Consider the following 20,963-nt stretch of genomic DNA (forward strand, 5'->3'; position numbering starts at 1 on the left):
ATATCACCTCTCAGCCGCCTTCTCTCCAGACTAAAGAGTCCTAGCCATCTTAGCATTTCCTCATAGGGTAGTCGTCCCATCCCTTTTATCATTTTTGTCGCCCTTCTCTGCACCTTCTCCAATTCCTTATCTTTTTTGAGATGAGGAGACCAGAAATGAACACAATACTCCAGGTGCAGTCGCACCATGGAGCGATATAACGGCATTATAACATCCTCATGCTTGGTTTCCATCCCTTTTCTAATACTCCTCAACATTGTTCGCCTTCTTAGCCGCCGCAGCACATTGAGCTGAAGATTTCAACGTTCTATCCACGATGACTCATTTGGGGCTAAACAAACTTAAGTATGCTGCCCTACCATGGCAGAAAGTCCATTCTGGCTGGCTGGGGGGGGGGAGAGAGTGGCGCAAACCACAACAGGTGTTTCTTGATTTCCCTGCAACACAGACTGCCTTTTGCCTCCGAAATATTGGCATCCTGAAGGGGCTATGCAGATGTCCAATGTACATTATAGTGGGACTCTTGGGGTTGTAGATATGCTCAAAGTCATAAAACTAGTTCCCAAACCAGTCAGGTTTTCAGGATATCCTCCAACCGGAGAGATTTGCATACCAAGGAGGGCGTGCATGCAAATCTCATGAATCTTCCATTAAGGATATCCTAAAAACCTGACTGGTTGGGGTGCCTGCAGGACCAGGTTTGGGAACCACTGGTCTAAGTGGATTTACTTCCTTCTGCCACTGGCCATCACAAGTAGAATTAATGCATTTTATCAGGGTATTTGTACCGTGTGGTGCGTGTGCTGCTTCCAATCAGTTAAGGCATTGGACTATTTCTTGCCACATTAAAAAATAGAGCTTGTAAAAGAAAAAAAAAAAAAAAAAAAAAAGTCAGGGTTTCTGAACAAACTGCTCATGGGCAATCTGTGCTAACATTTACAACTTCCATCCTTCACTGCCTCAGGTAAAATGGATTCTGAGCCTACCTGGGCAGGAATGCAACTGGTCTACATGACTGTAGCTCACCTTAAGCTTGGACCTCAAAAAGATTCTACAATCTAAACCCAAACCTACAAACAGGAATTTGCAGTTTACCATGCTTGAAATCTCCATTGCTTTCCTATTGGCCGTCGGGCAGATGTTCTTTAATGTTGCAGCTGGATCAGAGATGGGTGACAGCATGCCGACTAGATACACAAACACCAGGGATGGGTAATCCACCTTGGTGGATGTACAACAAAATCCCACAGATATCAACAAATAGAAAGAAGTGGACCAATGACTCCAGAGACTGGGACAACTCAGTTGAACAGAATAACTTTATTACAGACTCGACACAGATCTGTGTTTCGGCCACAGGCCTGCCTCAGGAGTCAGACACATTGGTGTTCTTTGTAGTATTCATACGGGTATGAAGCAGCTATACCAAGGTGGTCTTGAAAAAGACCTCTGCACTCAAGGAACGTCGCCGAGCATCAAGTAGCTAAATCAACAGTATACTGTGGAGAGGTCTTTTTCCAAGACCACCTCGGTATAGCTGCTTCATACCCATATGAAAACTACAAATGTGTCTGACTCCTGAGACAGGCCTGTGGCCAAAACACAGATCTCAGTCGAGTCTGTAATAAAGTTATTCTGTTCAACTGCGTTGTCCCAGTCTCTGGAGTCATTGGTCCACTTCCCACTTTCTATTTGATCTTAGTAGACCAACATATGACGTGTTGCAGATATCCAGATGGGATGCTACCAGAGCATAGAGAGAAGCTGAATTTGGTCTTAAACCAACTACTTTTTTTTTGGTGTTATGAAGTCAATAGAAAGCCCTCCTAGTAACTTTTGCAACAGAGAAAATAGTTCTACTGTTGAGCGGTAAATTCTGAGCCAGAGTCATGGTGAGAGATTCTAGGGATTTTAGATATGCATCTAAGGACCACACACACTCCCATACTTCAAGTGTCATGTCTCTTATGATACAAACGACCTACCGTGACCAACGCCACAAGAAATAGTTTGGAAGGTTAGACTTGGCTGGTTCACTTGCTGCAGTGGACTTTACAGCTGTGAGATGGGCAGGTAGTTCAGTAGACTGGCTTTAGTATCACAGCTGCTAAATCTGAACTACCACCAGCTCAACGCAGACGCTACCGGTAGTTCCAGGTTGAGTTCGTACCATTTCTGGCACACTGGAAGTTCTCTTCTAGTGCTGTGTAATCTAGTGGTAATCAGGCAGCGCTACATGGCCATGCGGTAAGAGTTCTTACTACATGGCCATTTTTGGGGGAGGCTTTTTACTCGCTGCGGTAAACGAGGACCCTGGCATGCAGGAAAAACCCTGCAGCTTAGTTCTGGATCTAGCATACTGACAAAGAAGTGCAAAATGGAAGCTGTTCCATTTATATTGTACTATTCAGTAGTCTCAAACTGAGGCAAGGGATCCCGAGGACGGGTTGAGCAGCTCTGCTCATTTTTGCACCAGTAGCTTTCCAGTTAACACCCTACTATCAAGCAGTCCATGAACTCTTTTGCAAGGCATAATTAAAAATCAAAAAAGAGCTCCATAGCTACTTGATATTCTAAGCCCAGCGTGGTTTTTTTTTTTTTTTTACAGATGGATAGTAATTTTAGAAAATAGTTAAGGGGATGTATGTCATTTGTATCCAATAATGACTTCCATACAATCTGCTTTGCAAATCTCTTATAAATCTCTTGCTACCCTGCTTCTTCCTTCCCAATTTAGTTCTAAGTAGGAAAAAGAAATATACCTTCCTTAAAGCTGGCACGGCTTTCAGAGCCTTCCGTTGGAGCAGTGTGCAGAGCTTCACCATCTAGAAGAGTCTTTTCCCATTTTTCTTTGCCTATAAATGAAAAAACACAAAAACATTTGGTTCACCCCTTTGGTTGCTCAAACCCACTTCCTCTACCTGCATGCATTTCCCTATCCGAGAGGGTGGATTGGAGGAGTAGCCTAGTGGTTAGTGCGGTGGACTTTGATCCTGGGGAACTGGGTTCAATTCTTGTGACTCTGGGCAAGTCACTTAACCCTCCATTGCCCCAGGTATAAACCTGTATATACTATGTAAACTACTTTAAGATTGAGCATGGAATCTTGTTAATGGGACTTGATATACCACCTCTCTGTGGTTTTTGCAACTACACTCAAAGAGTAGCAACATTCCATGTAGAACCCCAAAGAATAGCAAGATTCTGGAATCCTAAAGAGTGACAAGATTCCATGCAGAATCTCAATGAGTATCAACATTCCATGTAGAACCCCAAAGAATAGCAAGATTCCGGAATCTGAGGGAGTGCAGGAGTAGCGAAGTAGCCTAGTGGTTAGTGCAGCGGACTTTGATCCTGGGGAACTGGGTTCAATTCTTGTGACTCTGGGCAAGTCACTTAACCCTCCATTGCCCCAGGTATAAACCTGTATATACTATGTAAACTACTTTAAGATTGAGCATGGAATCTTGTTAATGGGACTTGATATACCACCTCTCTGTGGTTTTTGCAACTACACTCAAAGAGTAGCAACATTCCATGTAGAACCCCAAAGAATAGCAAGATTCCGGAATCCGAGGGAGTGCAGGAGTAGCGAAGTAGCCTAGTGGTTAGTGCAGCGGACTTTGATCCTGGGGAACTGGGTTCAATTCCCACTGCAGTTTTTTGTGACTCTGGGCAAATCACTTAACCCTCCATTGCCCCAGGAACAAATAAGTACCTGTATATAATATGTAAACCACTTTGAATGTAGTTGCAAAAACCACAGAAAGGCAGTATATCAAGTCCCATTAACAAGATTCCATGCACAATCTCAAAGAGTAGCAACATTCCATGTAGAACCCCAAAGAATAGCAAGATTCTAGAATCCTAAAGAGTAAGGAGTGGAGGAGTAGCCTAGTGGTTAGTGCAATGGACTTTGATCCTAGGGAACTGGGTTCAATTCCCACTGCAGCTCCTTGTATACTATGTAAAATTGCTTTGAACGTCCTTGCAAAAAGCACAGAAAGGTGGTATATTAAGACCCATTTCCCTATTTGAGATTCTACATGGAATGTTGCTAGTGGAGGAGTAGCCTAGTGCAGGGGAATAGCTAGGTGGGGCCACGGGGGCCTAGGCCCTCCCAGATTTAGTCCGGGCCCCTGGTTTTGCTTGCGGGGGGTCCCCAACCCCCACCAGCCGAAGCCTTTTTCAGCGCACCGTGTTCGCTGCCGATCTGTGCTTTGAGTCCCGACGTCCTGCACGTTCCTTTAAGTGAAACTGCTCAGGAACGTGCAGGACATCAGGACTCAAGAAAGCACAGATCAGCAGCGAACGCGGCATGCCGGAGACTGGTGCTGAAGAAGACTTCAGCTAGTGGGGGTTGGGGACCTCCGCCAGCAAAGGTACCTTGTGGTGGTGGTGGCAGCAGGAGGGGCTAAAATGTGCCCCCCCCCAACCCAAGTCTGGCTACGCCACCAGCCTAGTGGTTAGTGCAGTGGACTTTAACTCTGGGAAATTGGGTTCAATTCCCACTGCAGCTCCTTGTGACTCTGTATATAATATGTAAACTGCTTTGAATGTAGTTAGAGAAACCACAGAAAGGCAGTATATCAAGTCCAAATTCCCTTTACAATCCTATGGGGAGATTTACTTGTGTTAATACATTAGCTGCATACTGAAGCGTGTAAAAGTGGTTAGCAAATATTAATACACTAGTAAAGTTGTACTTAAACCATACAATATGACTTTCCCAAGTCCTAAATCATTGGAAAACTGGACAGTGGCAGGATCTGTGGTGTATTTAAGAAATGAATTATGCATATGTTAAACCTGCAGGGGATGCGATTTTTCATGTATATTTACTGTGGCTCCTTCCTGAAAGAGGTTTGCCCTGTAGGGGGTGCTCAAGCACCCCCCTACAGGGAAAGGACGCCCGGAAGCAGGATACCACAGCAGGCAGGTGTTAAAAAGGGTGTTGAGACCCAGCACAATTTAGTACGTCCACAATACATGAGGTGCACTGCCAAATTATTTATTTGTTGCATTTGTATCCCACATTTTCCCACCTATTTGCAGGCTCAATGTGGCTTACGTAATACCGTGATGGATTACATTAAGGATCAGTAAGTGATTGGGTATATTGGGTAGTCAGGAGGAAGGGTTAAGTTTTGTCCAGTTCTTGTTTGAGTTTCGTTGTGTCGTGGGGTTCCGGTGTTTAGGTTGGGTCGTTATGGCCTTTTTGAACAAATTGGTTTTCAATATTATCTGAGGCACATCTGAAGTGCTGGCCTCAACTTTCACCTCGTTGTGTAGAGCCTACCAGGCTGTCTCGGGAGAGGAAGTTGCACATTATAAATCAGAGTTAAAAGCGCTCAACAGGACAATTGGTCTTAACTAAAATCTGTTATTCCCTATTAAAATTTATATACCGCCTTTATGAAAAAAGTTCACCCAAGGCAGTGCACAGTAAGAATAAGTTAAACATGGGTAACAGAATTACAGCAGGAAAAATTAAATGTTACATAATATGGCATAACTAGTAAAAAAGGCCCGTTTCGTAAACAAATGAAACGGGCGCTAGCAAGGCTATAGAGAGCGTGTGTGTAATTATGTGTCTGTGTGACACAGAGAAAGTGTGCGTGTGTCTCTGTGTGAAAGAGTGTTGTGCACAGGTAGGGTGAAAATGAAGAGACAGCAGTGAAATTTTACACAGGACAGCTGAACCATTTGAGGCGTGTTTGTGTGTCTGTGTGAGAGAGTGTGTATATGTGTGTGTGCGCGAGTGTGAAAGGGTAGGGTCTAAATGAAGAGACAGCATTATAATTGTACATAGCACATCACAAACATTTTGCCGCCCCCTCCATACCCAATGATTCGTTCCTTGTCTTCCATCCCCTCTGTGTCATGAGTGAGAGAGAGTGAGAGAGAGAGAGTGAGAGAGAGAGAGAGTGAGATGCTAGCAGTCCCTGTGATAGTGGCAGGTCAGTTGCTCATTATAGCCAGTTAAGAGTGAGAGTGTGTGTGTATGTGCTGCTTTGTTTCCTTCCCTCCTATGCCCTCCGTGTCCGCTGTTTGTGTGGAGAGCAGAGATCTATATGGTCCTTTTAGCGTTGCTGTTGACGTCGCGTAGCAACTGTTGGTGCTGGTTTTCATTGTTCCGCGATGGTCTTATGTCACGTTCCGTCGCTTAGTAACGGGTTCGGGATGCGATTGGTTGAGTGTCATTGCTCTGCACTCAACGTCATGACGTTTTACGTGGGGGGCGGGGCCAACACTCATGGGTGAATTCCTGGTTTCACCACCATGCTTTTAGAATGTTGGGACTTGTGTGGAGGCTTCAGAATGTTGGAGGTGCGTTTTATAGAGAGATATACGCTACTTATTGTCAACACAATATCTATTTATTGCATTTGCATCCTTCATTTTCCCACCAATTTGCAGGCTCAACGTGGCTTACATTATGCCATAATGGCGATCGCCATTTCCGGATTCAGAAATACAAAGTGGTATTGCATTGAAGTTCCTAAATGAGAGCGCAAATTATAGAATAAGTTAGACCAGGGGTAGGCAACTCCAGTCCTCGAGAGCCGCAGGCAGGTCAGGTTTTCAGGATATCCATAATGAATATGCAGGAGATAGATGCAAATCTATCTCCTGCATATTCATTGTGGATATCCTGAAAACCTGACCTGCCTGTGGCTCTGGACCGGAGTTGCCTACCCCTGAGTTAGACAATCAACTAAAGAAAGTTAATTTCCGGCATGAGAAATAAAGTGGTAGTGCGTAATGCGTAACTCATTTGTGACAACGTAGGTTATCAGTCTGGTGTAGAGAGTTCGGTTTTGTCTAGTTCAGGTAGAGTCTAGTATTTAGGATGGATCATTATGGTATGCCTTTTTGAACAGATAGGTTTTCAGTATTTTTCAGAAGATTGTTAGGTCATGTGTTTTTATGGCCTTTGGTAGTGCATTCCATAATTGCGTGCTTATGTGGATTTATATTTAAGTCCTTTGCAGCTGGGGTAGTGGAGATTCAAGAATGTGCGTGCTGATCTTTTTGTGTTCCTGGTTGGCAGATCTATGAGGTCTGACATACAGACCGGGGCTTCACCGTGAACGATTTTGTGGACCAGGGTGCAAACTTTGAACGCAATTCGTTCTTTTAGTGGGAGCCAGTGTAGTTTCTCTCATAGGGGTTTGGCGCTTTCGTATTTTGGTTTTCCAAATACGAGTCTGGCTGCTGTGTTTTGGGCAGTTTGGAGTTTAATGATTTGTTCTTTGCATCCGGCATAGATGGCATTGCAGTAATCTAGGTGGCTTAGCACCATTGATTGTACCAGGCTGTGGAATATTTCCCTTGGGAAGAAAGGTTTTATTCTTTTGAGTTTCCACATTGAGTGGAACATTTTCTTTGCTGTATGTATGCAATAAAAAACATTTGAACAGACAAGGTGTAAGTAAGCCAGTAGTTTCCAAACCTAGTCCTAGAGGCACCCCGGCCAGTCCGCAATAAATATTCATGAAAGATTTGAATGCAGTGAAGGAACCAGTGGTGTAAGGAAACGGACAGACATAAGATGGAATAACAGGAGTTAGAAAATAAAAAGGGACCAATTTAAAGGAAGTTGCACATGAAGTCAAAGGCGACTGAATATAATCTCAGCTAGGGTGGGAATAAAGCAAAGCTCAGTGGATCTTTTGTCTCATACACAAGCCCTTAAATAAAGCAACCCTTTGGGAAAATCAGAAACAAAACAAAACTCCATAATAAGAGCAAGTGGCAAATGTATATATAAATGGCAGATACAAATTAAGGTAAGGTATACACAAGTAGCAGCACATATGAGTTTATCTTGTTGGGCAGACTAGATGGACCGTGCTGGTCTTTTTCTGCCATCATCTACTACGTTACTATGTTACACAGAGTGGAAAATGTTACTCCAGGAACAATTCATCATCCATACATGAAAAGATTAAGGCAAGGCAAACTGAAACCTAAAGGACTGATATTCAGCAAATAAAAAACCTGATAAAAAGACATATGACTTCTATAGGAAAGAACTGGAAGCAGTTAGTCTCTCATATAGCTGTGAAGTCATGGGAAAGTTTCTCTACAGAAAAGACACTTTGGAGGCTGTAATATCACTGGACTGGGACTACGACCCTAAGAATTAGAGAAGATGGTGGTGAAAAAGAAAAACGTGAGAACAGCATTGGCAGATGCGTTGCCCGAGTGATTTTGTGTGGTGAGAAGTTACTTAAATATCAAGCACAGTCAGGCCAAGAAAACACGACAGAAGATACAGAAGTGTTTTCCCCATTGTACCGAGTCACATATTTAAACTAAAATGAATTTTCAAATCACACAGGCTGCCTAAAAACATGCCACACTTACTACAGCAAATGTTGGCAGCAATTTAAGTCTGAGATCATATGCCACAAGGTTCATTGCCATCCTGGTATGCACAAAACTGACCTATTTGGAGTCACCAAGCCAACCCCTGCTTCCTCTTTCCCTTTCAAACTAGAACCACTGCCTGGCTGACTGCTGATCTGTGCGGGTTAGTTCATATTTAAAAGAGCGCTGGGATAAAGGTGGTTTTAGGCTGTAAATGCAGCTTTGTCTCAACACCCCAGGCTTATTTAGCACACTCAGGGGTCAACGCTCAAAAACTAAATGCCAGTGTTAAAAAACTGATTTGCACACACACCCTGCAACAAATGGTCAAAGGACTTGAGGGCAGGTGTTTTTAACATGTGCTTATAGATGGCTGCAAATTTCTTGCGATGTATTTAAGTGGATTTTAGGTCATTTGCATTCTTTTGCAATGCTCAGAAGGGCTGCAGCAGGCAGAAGGAAATGGCCAATTACGCCAAAATGTTTGCGCCAGGTCAGGGATGGTGTTGAAGGTTTCCAGGAGAGGATTTGTCAGCTTTTCACGTTGAACCGCAGGTTTTTTTGTCTTTACAGGCCGAAGGAAGCCCGCGCAACTTTTAAGTGCGGATTTGGGAGAAACGCCAAGTCCGAGCAAAACCGAAAGCGCATCAGTACCTGTTCCTCAGGACTAAGTTTTTGATAGGCCCAAAGCACAGAACAGCACCAATATATGCTCGCACTTTCGGTTCTGTCTGGGCACGTGCACAACTGCCACATTTACCACTACTGCAATGGAATTTATGCGGGATGCAAAGAACAAACATTAAAGAAGCTTCAGACCGCTCAAAACATGGCAGCTAGGCTTATATTCAGAAAAACGCGATTTGAAAGCGCAAAACCCCTCCGCGAAAAACTACACTGGCTCCCAAATCAAAGAACGCATTGCTTTCAAAATCTGCACCCTGGTTCACCAAATTATTTACGGTGAAGCCCCAGGATACATAACAGACTTGATCGACCTACCAACAAGAAACACATCCGAATCAACACAAACGTACCTAAATCTGCACTACCCAAGCTGCAAAGGACTCAAATACAAATCAACTTACACATCCAGTTTCTCCTACATAAGCACACAACTATGGAACGCATTACCAAAAGCCTTGAAAACTACGTATGACCACCTAAGCTTCTGGAAAACACTAAAAACTAACCTGTTTAAAAAGGCATACCCTACCGATCCAACTTAAATGCCTGATCTCTGCAACACAACAAAACTAAAGTACGTAAAGGACATGACAACTCTTCCGTTGTACGATTCCCAAATGTGGCTGTGCCACATGAACTTGATCTTACCACATCACCCTGTATTTGTTCACATCGGAGCCTGCAAAGGCCTCTCCGGTACTATGTAAGCCACATTGAGCCTACAAATAGGTGGGAAAATGTGGGCTACAAATGTAACAAATAATAAAATAACAACTTGGTGCACACATGCCAGGCACATTCCTCCCCTTACTTTGTTAGTGCAAATATATTTGCACATGATTTTTTGGAGCACTTTGCTTTTTTTTTTTGCATTGCTGTTGCACCTGGCTGAGCCATTGGCCTCAGTCTGCATTCCTAGTAATGCCTACAACCAGAGCCGCCGAGAGGGTGGGGGGCAGGGGGGACAAAATTCCCCGGGCCTCCAAGAGGGGCCCAGCGCCGCAGTCCCCTCCACCTGCCCCCCATCGGGTGGGCCCCCCTGAATTCAAATCATAGCGCCTCACCTCGACCTCGCTCCGTGTGAAAGAAGCGCAGCAGCGGCAGTCTGCAGATTGCCTCCCTTCAGGCCTTCCCTCCCTGTGTCCCGCTCTCGTCTGACGTAACTTGCGCGAGGGCGGGACACAGGGAGGGAAGGCCCGAAGGGAGGCGATCTGCAGACTGCCACTGCTGCGCTTCTTTCAGACGGAGCGAGGTCGAGGTGAGGCACTATGATTTGAATTCAGGGGGGCCCGGCGGCCCTGCCTACAACCTTCTCTGCCCATAAGCTCCATTTTCTTCACAGTTTCGGGCCACTGTATGCTCAGCTCTGGCTGCAACAGCACAGCTGCTCATAATCCAGGCTGGTAACAGCTCATAGGAGGCAGGCAGCCCCCACTATTCCTTAGGTCAATGCCAGCCTCCCCTCCCCCATCTCATTTACTAGAGGCTGTCCAAGTGCAGGAGAGAAAGTCACAGTATTTGTTTTCCTGTCCCCCTAAGGCCCTTCTTTCTGTGCTCAGTCCACTGAATCCCAGGACTTCTTTTACACAATTCATTCCAGTGCCTCAGCCCAAGTTCCCCTTTAAAAGCCATTACTGAAGGATCAGCGGGGTGCTATGCATAAGGATCCTGATACCACTGAAGAACACAGTTTCACCCTGCAACAGATTTACTACTCATGTGAAAATGTAATCTTTCTGGAGATGTTGCTGGTAATTATTTACCCCAACTGGGACTGTGCATGTACAAAAGATAAATTTAGCAACACCAGATTTGGCAAAACAGCAGGCCATGTGGAAAGAGGATTTAAGAGAAAAAAAAATCACTGCTTTACATACGATAATAACAGCCCTTACTATGTAATACATTTCCATGGTTAACATAGTAAATGACAGAAGATAAAGACCTGTACGGTCCATCCAGTCTGCCCAACAAGATAAACTCATTTTACATGGTATGTGATACTTTATATGTATACCAGAGTTTGATTTGTCCTTGCCTTTCTCAGGGCACAGACCGTAGAAGTCTGCCCAGCACTCTTCTTGTACTAAATGTTCTGAAGCTAACGTTGAAGCCCCTTAAAATTTACACTCCAGCCCATCCCTATCTATTCAGTCACGATCAGGGCATAGAGAAGTCTGCCCAGCTCCCGTTTTGTTTCCAATTACCGGCGTTGCCACCCAATCTTCGCTAAGATTCCACGGAACCATTCCTTCTAAACAGGATTCCTTTGTGTTTATCCCGCACATGTTAGAATTCCATTACTGTTTTCATCTCCACCACCTCCCGCGGGAGGGCATTCCACATAGCCACCACCCTCTCCGTGAAAAAATACTTCTTGACATTAGTCCTGAGTCTGCCCCCCTTCAACCTCAATTCATGTCCTCTAGTTCTACCGCCTTCCTGTCTCCAGAAAAGGTTCGTTTGCGGATTAATAGCTTTCAAATATTTGAACGTCTGTATCATATCACCCCTGTTTCTCCTTTCCTCCAGGGGTATATATGTTCAGGTCAGCAAGTCTCTCCTCGTATTACTTATCTTATGCTCACACTCATATCACCTCTTTCCTCAAGTCACTTCATTGGCTTCCGATCAGGTACCGCATTCAATTCAAGCTTCTGCTTCTAACCTACAAATGTACTCGATCTGCAGCCCCTCCTTACCTCTCAACCCTCATCTCCCCTTACGTTCCTACCCGTAACCTCCGCTCTCAAGACAAATCCCTCCTTTCAGTACCCTTCTCCACCACCGCCAACTCCAGGCTCCGCCCTTTCTGCCTCGCCTCACCCCATGCGTGGAACAATCTCCCCGAGCCCATACGCCAGGTCCCCTCCCTGCCCATCTTCAAATCTCTGCTTAAAGCCCACCTCTTCAATGTCGCCTTCGGCATCTAACCTCTACACCTCTACCCAGGAAAGCTAGACTGCCCCAACTTGACATTTCGCCCTTTAGATTGTAAGCTCCTTTGAGCAGGGACCGTCCTCCTTTGTTTATTTTGTACAGCGCTGCGTAACCCTAGTAGTGCTCTAGAAATGTTAAGTAGTAGTAGTAGTACTTATCTTATGCCCGCAGAAAGGTGACAAAAGATATTCATCCTACTGATAATTTCTCAAAAAGCATTTCCAAGTCAGCTCAATGGGAAGACAGGTCAGAGGAAAGCTCAAAAAGGGTGTTGCTTTTTTTTTTTTTTTTTTAATTGGCTGATGCTTTGAATGCGACAAGGTCAAAAGTATCAAAACATAAATCAGAAAAGTTGGATGCACACCTAGGACTAAGTAAACAGTCAAAAAAAAAGAGAATATTCAGTTTATGAAACAAGCTTGTAGTTTGCAACATGTTTTTCAGGGGAAACTGGCTTCTACATATCCCCCCACTCATTTATGAGCTGAGAAAATTAGATAAGCAATTTAAGTTCTCCTTAGTTTAAAAAAAAAATCCCTTTTACATATAAATGAAATGTCAAATGCCCATCAGTCCCTCCTGCCCCATCTCAGCTGAACATTTTGACTGTGTCAGGTTTATATCCTTAGTAACTGCCTCATCAAAACAGATTAACAGAAGACGTTTCCTTAATCAAAGGTGGTTTGTCATTAGACTGATGTGCCTTCAGGATAGAGACAGCCTGCTCTCCATTCTGATTTCACAGTCTAGAAACAGCATTACAGAAGCTTCATCCAGTGGTTTTCTCCTTGTGCTCCACTGGGCTTCCAGCTTGATCAGAACAAGGGTTGGGATTTTATATACGACGCCTCATTCAGAAAAGAAAAATTCCTCTTATCCATTCTATGGTTCCCACCTTGCATTTCTCTCTAAAATGTACCTATTCAGCTGGGAGTAGTGGACTGCAGCACCCTCTGAAATGCTGCAGTCATGGAACCCGAATCCAGCCACTGGACATCACCTGTGTGATCTCCTTTGGGACCATGTGCTGCCTTTACGACACTCCTAGCAGACCCCTGGGCTCAGTGAGATCTTCTGCATAGTGGCAGATAACATGTAGAATCTCAAATCGGAAAGGGAAACGAGACTTTATATACCACCTTTCTGTGGTTTTTGCAACTCCATTCAAAGCAGTTTACCTGCAAATAGGTGGGAAATGTGGGACACAAATGTAACAAAAAATACACAGGTACTTATTTGTACCTGGGGCAATAGAGGGTTAAGTGGCTTGCCCAGAGTCACAAGGAGCTGCAGTGGTAAATTGAACCCAGTTCCCCGGGATCAACGTCTGCTGTACTAACCACTAGGTCACTCCTCCACCAGCAACACTCCATGTAGAATCTCAAATAGGGAAAAGGAAATGGGACAGGCTAAACCACCTTTCTGTGGCTTTTGCAGTGTGAATTGAACCCAGTTCCCCATGATCAAGGTCTGCTACACTAACCAATAGGCTACCCCTCCACTAGCAACATGTAGAATCTCAAATAGGGAAAGGGAAATGGGACTTGATAGATCACCTTTCTGTGGTTTTTGCAACTACATTCAAAGCAGTTTACATAGTATAATACAGGTATTTATTTGTACCCGGAGCAATGGAGGGTTAAGTGACTTGCCCAAGGTCAGAAGGAGCTGCAGTGGGAATCAAACCTAGTTCCCCAGGATCAAAGTCTGCTGCACTAACCACTAGGCTACTCCTCCACTCCTGCCTCAGCTATTTAAGGCTGAGGAGTTCTCGCACATACTTGCATGAGAAGTCCTGGCAGGCTGCTCAGAGTCAGATGCAGCAGAGAGCAGTGGCTGGCAGGGATGGATCTCTGCCATCAAGGTAAAGGAGGTCAAATATGCCAAGGGTGGTCCATCTCAAAGCTGGAGATTTACCACTATGCTGGGAACTGAAGGCCAATGAGTGAGTGAGGTTTTTCTCATGAGCCCCAGCCATGTCTAAAACCAGTTCTGGCAGACATTCCAAAAAACCTGATAATCAATTGAAAATAAAATTCTCTGTCTTTGGTATTTATTTTTCTTATTATGTTGGTCCCAGTCTCTGGTTTTCTCTTTCTCCTCTTAACTGTTCTGGCAAAGTCTCCTTGTACATTTGGCACTTCCTCTCTCTTCATGTCCACCATCCATCTTCTCTCCAAGTCCAGCACCTCTCTCTCTCTCCCCCCCCCCCCCCCCCAACCCAATGCAGTACCTGACTGGCTGTTTTTATGGCGTTCATTTTATTGTAAACCACTGATCTATACATGGTAAAAGCAAGCTTAGTGAAGACCCCCTAAATGCTATCAATTAAATTATATAGTGCTGGGCAGATTTATACGGTCTGTGCCCTGAAGAGGACAGGTACAAATCAAAGTAGGGTATACACAATAAGTAGCAAATATGAGTTATCTTGTTGGGCAGAATGGATGGACCATGCAGGTCTTTTTTCTGCCGTCATCTACTATGTTACTATCACTCATGTGAAACATGCCTAAAGCACCCAATACAGGAATATATATCCACATCAGTCCACCACAGAGCTGTCCAGCCAATGGTGCTGAACAGGATTCATCTTTTACATAACCTTATATTTTACTGCATTCCTACAAGCAGGCATGGAGCACAGGCTCCTCCTACTTTTCAGCCACTATTCTCAATACCATCATTTTTCTCCACATCTTCTAGTTCCCTAGTCCCCTTGCAGTTCTCTACAACAAGTGTTGACATGCTCACACGAGAAGCCTAGTTACGTTTTGATGTCAGGGGGCACAGACCTTTTGTAAAAACAGGCATCAGTGCCACGCTGGAGGGCTGGTCCACATAGGTACCGTTTTACTCAAACTCCATTGGGAGGGGTACAAAGGCAGCAGCTGCTACAAGCTACACCTCTGAAGCAGAAAAATCAACCACTTCCCATCATGAGTTTCCAGAGACAAAAAGCAAGCTTACAGCCTTTAGTTTCACAGTGGAATGTGCCCAGAGACACCTAGCTGTGAGATTTGAATCTCAGAGGCCTTAACATAAGCAGCCGAGACCCCTCGGGCCTAGAGGTTGTGAGATTACAATGATAACACAACACCACCACACATGGTATTTTCTTGATATGGCACAACTTGGCCTCAGCTTTATTTTAAATACAAGCGTCATAACCCTGGGTATACCCAAGCCAATCAAATTTCGGCTTAGTAGCCAACCCAGTCCGCCGTCTTAACAAGACTGACCAATCGTAAACTGAGCTCCCCGTCGTACAGCAAGGGCGCTCAATCGTAAGCGCAGCTATCCCAGCTGCCTAGCTTAGACCATCAGGCTTGGGTACCCCGCCAAAGCTGCGACAGAATATATACTTGTACATAGCCACATTAAATTGGGTGGGTGGGGGGGGGGCTGGGGTGCATGCTGATGCCCGGACACCAGAAGAGGACGTCCGGGCTCCGCCCTGGGGGTTTTAAACCCCCTGGTAATCCCTCCCTACTGAGGGGCAGGAACATGCCCTCCATGCCTCGCCTGCACCCCGCTGGCATCGGCGCACAGGCCCGTCGGGGCACGGCGCCATGTTAATGGCAGCTCCGTTGCACCCGGTGGGGCACTGCGCCTTGCTTTTATCTGCTGCTCTTTAAAACTTCTCACCAAGTTAAAAACATTCCTTGGATGAGCTGGAAAAAAAAGTCCCATTTACAGATTATGTAGAGTGCTTGAAGGCTCAGAGCTCATAATTACAGTCTCGGGGTGGAAGCTACTGTTAGAAAGCTCCATTCTGACACTTTTCACACAGCCAATAAAAAAAAAATCATAGTTTATTGCACCAGGGGTATGAAAACCACTGCAGCAATTTCAGCAAACCAGTGGCAGTTATACTGCTCTGTGGAACATTAAATCTTTTACATCTAAAATGGGAAAACCAGTATGACAGCTCCTCGAGAAAGGACTGTGTAAAGGGTGTTCTATTGGCCAAGGCCTCTACAGAAATTATGCCTGGATATCAGCTACCTTACAACACTATACAGCTTGTAACAAAGGATTTTATTCCTTCCATTTACATGCTTCCACTTCACACTCTGGGAGCGGTATACAAACAAAATGCGTATGTATTACTTGGTGTCGCAGAGCTTAGGGGCTTGTGACAAACGCCAGGGCGCTTGCAAGAAGCAGAGACTTGCAAGGCTGACAGAGGCCCTGGAAACCATAACCAAGTGCTAGCGTCTTACAACACACATTGTCAAACTGTGAAACACATACAGTGGGAACACCAGGCATACTGGGGGGGAGGGAGGGGGGGGCGATACTGCTTTAAATCTCCACAGGGATATGTGTCATTTCCAGAACTGCAACTGAAGGCAGTTTCTCCTCACCTTATTAAATAGTGGAGGGGGGGGGGGGGGGAACAAAAAACAGACTTGCTAGACCCTTCTCCTCCATCGCTAACTCCAGACTCCGCTCCTTCTATCTCGCCGCACCTTATGCCTGGAATAGGCTTCCTGAGCCATTACGTCTAGCTTCATCCCTGGCTGCCTTCAAATCCGGGCTAAAGGCCCACCTGTTTGATGCTGCTTTCGACTCCTGACTTGTAACTTTTATCTTATCCTTATGTGTCCTTCTGTCTGTCCTTCCCTTCTCCTTTTTGGCCCTGTCTGTTTGTCCTGATTTAGATTGTAAGCTCTTTTGAGCAGGGACTGTCTTCTTCATGTTCAATTGTAAAGCGCTGCGTACGACTGGTAGCGCTATAGTAGTGATTTATAGTAGTAGTAGCAGCAGCTTCTGCCGAGGATATGACAAATTCTTAATCATGTGAAAAAATGAGCACAAACATCTGCCTGCTTTCTGGAACGCTTAGGAAAGACATTGACCCCACCCCCCTCCCCCACCCACATCCATTTCTCTACCTGTTCTTTAGGGGAGACTCACCTTCTCTGGCCACTTGCCAGAACTCAAAGGCTACTTTGAAAGCTTGTGCCACAGTCAGCGTCACTGCTTGAGCCTGAAAAAAAAAAACAAAAAACTGCAGTTAAGTGTTCAGCCATTAAGGGGCGACAAAGAGAAACAAAAAACTGGTCCCTAGTGAAAGATTTGGACCAAGGTGGAAACTAAGGGCCGTGTTTACTAAACCACATTATAGGTGCGTTAATGTTTTTAACGCGTTAACCATGTATGCGCTTACAATTTCCCTGCAGGCGCCTACATGGTTAGCGCACGTGCTATTTGTAGGCGCGTTAAAAATACTAACGTGCCTTAGTAAACAGGGCCCCAAGGCTGTTGTGTGATACAGGTTATCACCCCCCTCCCCCTTTAATCAGTAGTCACAAACACACTGAAGAGTTGGGAAAGTTGAACACATTCAATCTTCAAACACTTAAGGCAATAAGCACTTCTCAAAATAAAATCAATTGCAGCTGGATTTATAGTATTTGAGCATCTTAATTGTTGGAGGAGTGGCCTAGTGGTTAGAGTGGTGGACTTTGGTCCTGGGGAATTGGGTTCGATTCCCACTTCAGGCACAGGCAGCTCCTTGTGACTCTGGGCAAGTCACTTAACCCTCCATTGCCCCATGTAAGCCGCATTGAGCCTGCCATGAGTGGGAAAGCGCAGGGTACAAATGTAACAAAAACAAAAATAGATACTATTGGAGATTCTACATGGAATGTTGCTACTATTGGAGATTCTAGAAGGCTGCGCAGGCTTCTGTTTCTGTGAGTCTGACGTCCTGCACGTACGTGCAGGACGTCACTCACAGAAGCAGGAGCCTGCGCGGCCACATTGGTGATCTGCAAGGGCCGACTTCTACATGGAATGTTGCTAGTAGAATAGCAACATTCCATGTAGAATCTCAAATAGTAGCAACAGTGGAGGAGTGGCCTAGTGGTTAGGGTGGTGGACTTTGGTCCTGGGGAACTGAGTTCGATTCCCACTTCAGGCACAGGCAGCTCGTGACTCTGGACAAGTCACTTAACCCTCCATTGCCCCAGGTACAAATAAGTACCTGTATACAATATGTAAGCCGCATTGAACCTGCCATGAGTGGGAAAGCGCGGGATACAAATGTAAGGGGGGGAAAAAAAAAAAAAAAAAAAAAAAAAAAAAAGACAACTTTTCACATTCAATAATGTGCACCAATTTTACTACTAATCATTTCTATAGCGCTACTAGACGTACACAGCACTGTACACTTGAACAGACAAGCTTACAATCGACAGAGCTTACAATCTAATTAGGACAGACAAACAGGACAAATAAGGGATAAGGACAAAGAGTAGCAAGATTCCGGAATCCCAAATAGCAAGATTCTAGAATCCCAAAGAATAAGCAAGATTCTAGAATCCCAGACTACTACTACTACTAGACATACGCAGCGCTGTACACTTGAACATGAAGAGACAGTCCCTGCTCGACAGAGCTTACAATCTAATTAGGACAGACAAACAGGACAAACAAGAGATAAAGGAATATTAAAGTGAGGATAATAAAATAAGGGTTCTGAACAAGTGAATAAGGGTTAGGAGTTAAAAGCAGCATCAAAAAGGTGGGCTTTTAGCTTAGATTTGAAGACGGCCAGAGATGGAGCTTGACGTACTGGCTCAGGAAGACTATTCCAGGCATAGGGTGTAGCAAGGTAAAAGGAATGGAGTCTGGAGTTAGCGGTGGAGGAGAAGGGTGCAGATAAGAGAGATTTACCCAGTGAACAGAGTTCCTGGGGAGGAATGTAGGGAGAGATGAGAGTGGAGAGGTACTTATAGGTCAATAAGAGGAGTTTGAACTGTATGCGGAAACGGATAGGAAGCCAGTGAAGCGACTTGAGGAGAGGGCTAATATGAGCATAACGACATTGGCGGAATATTAGTCGTGCAGCAGAATTTTGAACAGATTTTACAGCTATTCACTATTTTTGGGACCAGTGATACTGAGGTGGATTGATATAGCCTCGAGGTCCCACCTTTAGTCCAATTTAGAGACCATCTGCCACTCAGACCTTGTTCCATGTCCCCACCAGACACTTCTAGTCAACCTATTGGACCAGTAATTCAATACACATTCAGGAAGGGAAATATAATAAATTTGCTTTTTGGAACAGCTACAAATGAAGTTCTCCCAATACACAAGCAGAGGCAGATTTACCTTCCTGCTGGGGCTGCCTTGGATAAATCTGCTCCTTCCCCCCCAAAACCATACTGCATCTTTGAATGGTTTCCATATTAAAATGGTTATCAATAGAAATCAAACAAAATAAAACATGGAAAAGAAAATAAGATACCTTTTTTATTGGACATAACTTAATACATTTCTTGATTAGCTTTCGAAGGTTGCCCTTCTTCGTCAGATCGGAAATAAGCAAATGTGCTCGCTGACCGTGTATATAAGTGAAAACATTCAAGCATTACTACGACAGTAAAATAGATACCATTGGAGATTCTACATGGAATGTTGCTATTCCACTAGCAACATTCCATGTAGAAGGCTGCGCAGGCTTCTGTTTCTGTGAGTCTCACGTCCTGCACGTACGTGCAGGACGTCAGACTCACAGAAGCATAAGCCTGCGCGGCCACATTGGTGATCTGCAAGGGCCGACTTCTACATGGAATGTTGCTAGTGGAATAGCAACATTCCATGTAGAATCTATAGAAATCAAACAAAATAAAACATGGAAAAGAAAATAAGATACCTTTTTTATTGGACATAACTTAATACATTTCTTGATTAGCTTTCGAAGGTTGCCCTTCTTCCTCAGATCAGAAATAAGCAAATGTGCTAGCTGACAGTGTATATAAGTGAAAACATTCAAGCATTACTATGACAGTCTGACAGGGTGGGAGGAGGGGGGTGGGTAGGAGGTATGCATGGGGACATCAAAGCATATCATTGATATTCTAACAGGATGGGTGTGGATAGGTGAGGGGTGGGGTGATCAACAGAGACCAAAAGGTGAAAACTAGACCTGTCCTCCCCTCATCCACTTCCCCCCTCTTACTCAAGACACAAAAGAAGCAGCAGGGGGTCCAATGTGTCAGTGGGTGATCAATCCTCTGGGTTTCTAGTCTAACAGGAAGCCTACATAGGTTTTTTTTTTTGGGGGGGGGGGAGGGGGGGGGAGAATAAAAGAAACAGGTGAATATTTACTCATCACTACTGTGCAGAGCTCTCCAGGTAATGAGTCATCTTCAGCTTTCCCAGTCCTCACCAATGCCACAAAAAGCCAGGCTTGGGAACCTGACCCAGGTTTCCTTTGTGATAATATCACCATTGTGCCCCCACTGCCCTACTGTGGTAAAGTGGAATGGATATTGCCTACTGCGTTGCTGTTATGAGCAGGCCAGTGCCTTCAATTGCAGAAGATGCATTAGAAATCTTATGCTACCATGTGTGTCTACCAGCAGGCTTTAGACTCAATACCGTTCACATTTTAATAGTCAGACAAAAACCCCCACCTTTATAAAATGCTTTAAGAATTATCTGCCATTTTGAGGGGGACAATCCCAACTGGATAAAAATTAGATATGCTGGTGTGCTGAACAGATTACAATTTTCAATTTGCAGACGTCCTTATCTTCGTATTGCAAGACTCAGGTTGCCCTGTGCTTCTGGGGTGATGCTCATTTCTTCATTTGAGATGTGAAATGTACAGAATATTAATATTCCTACATGATCCATGACTAGCAGACAACACGGGAACCCTTCAGACCAGCTGTGTGCTGTTCTTACAACAAGTTTAGAAATTTTGGGGCCCCTAATTAAAAAAAAACAAAAACCCACAGCTCTCAAAACCCTGTGCTTGATTTGGGGAGGGGGGGTGGTGGAGGGGAAGAAGAATGCAAAGTCTTGGCATTACAGCCGAGACCAAAACGGTGTTGGATTAGGAGGTAGAAGTGGGGAGGAACACTGTACAATGACTACTGCTAAAAAGTCGTGTCAGACTGGAGGTATTAGAAGGAGATCGTTCAAACCACAGGAGC

General features: G+C 44.7%; 1 protein-coding gene across 1 annotated transcript in view; it reads right to left on the minus strand.

The window, feature by feature from the left end:
• LDLRAP1 (low density lipoprotein receptor adaptor protein 1) overlaps positions 1 to 20,963 on the minus strand; it is an 87,040-nt gene that overhangs the window by 18,938 nt on the left and 47,139 nt on the right. The window contains exons 5-6 of the mRNA XM_030219485.1: positions 16,927 to 16,999; positions 2,763 to 2,855 (exon numbers count right to left, since the gene is read on the minus strand). Coding sequence (XP_030075345.1) covers positions 2,763 to 2,855; positions 16,927 to 16,999 — 166 coding nt within the window. The remainder of the gene's footprint in view (positions 1 to 2,762; positions 2,856 to 16,926; positions 17,000 to 20,963) is intronic.

The sequence above is a fragment of the Microcaecilia unicolor genome, chromosome 11, assembly GCF_901765095.1.
Source record: "Microcaecilia unicolor chromosome 11, aMicUni1.1, whole genome shotgun sequence".
Classification (NCBI taxonomy): Eukaryota; Metazoa; Chordata; class Amphibia; order Gymnophiona; family Siphonopidae; genus Microcaecilia; species Microcaecilia unicolor.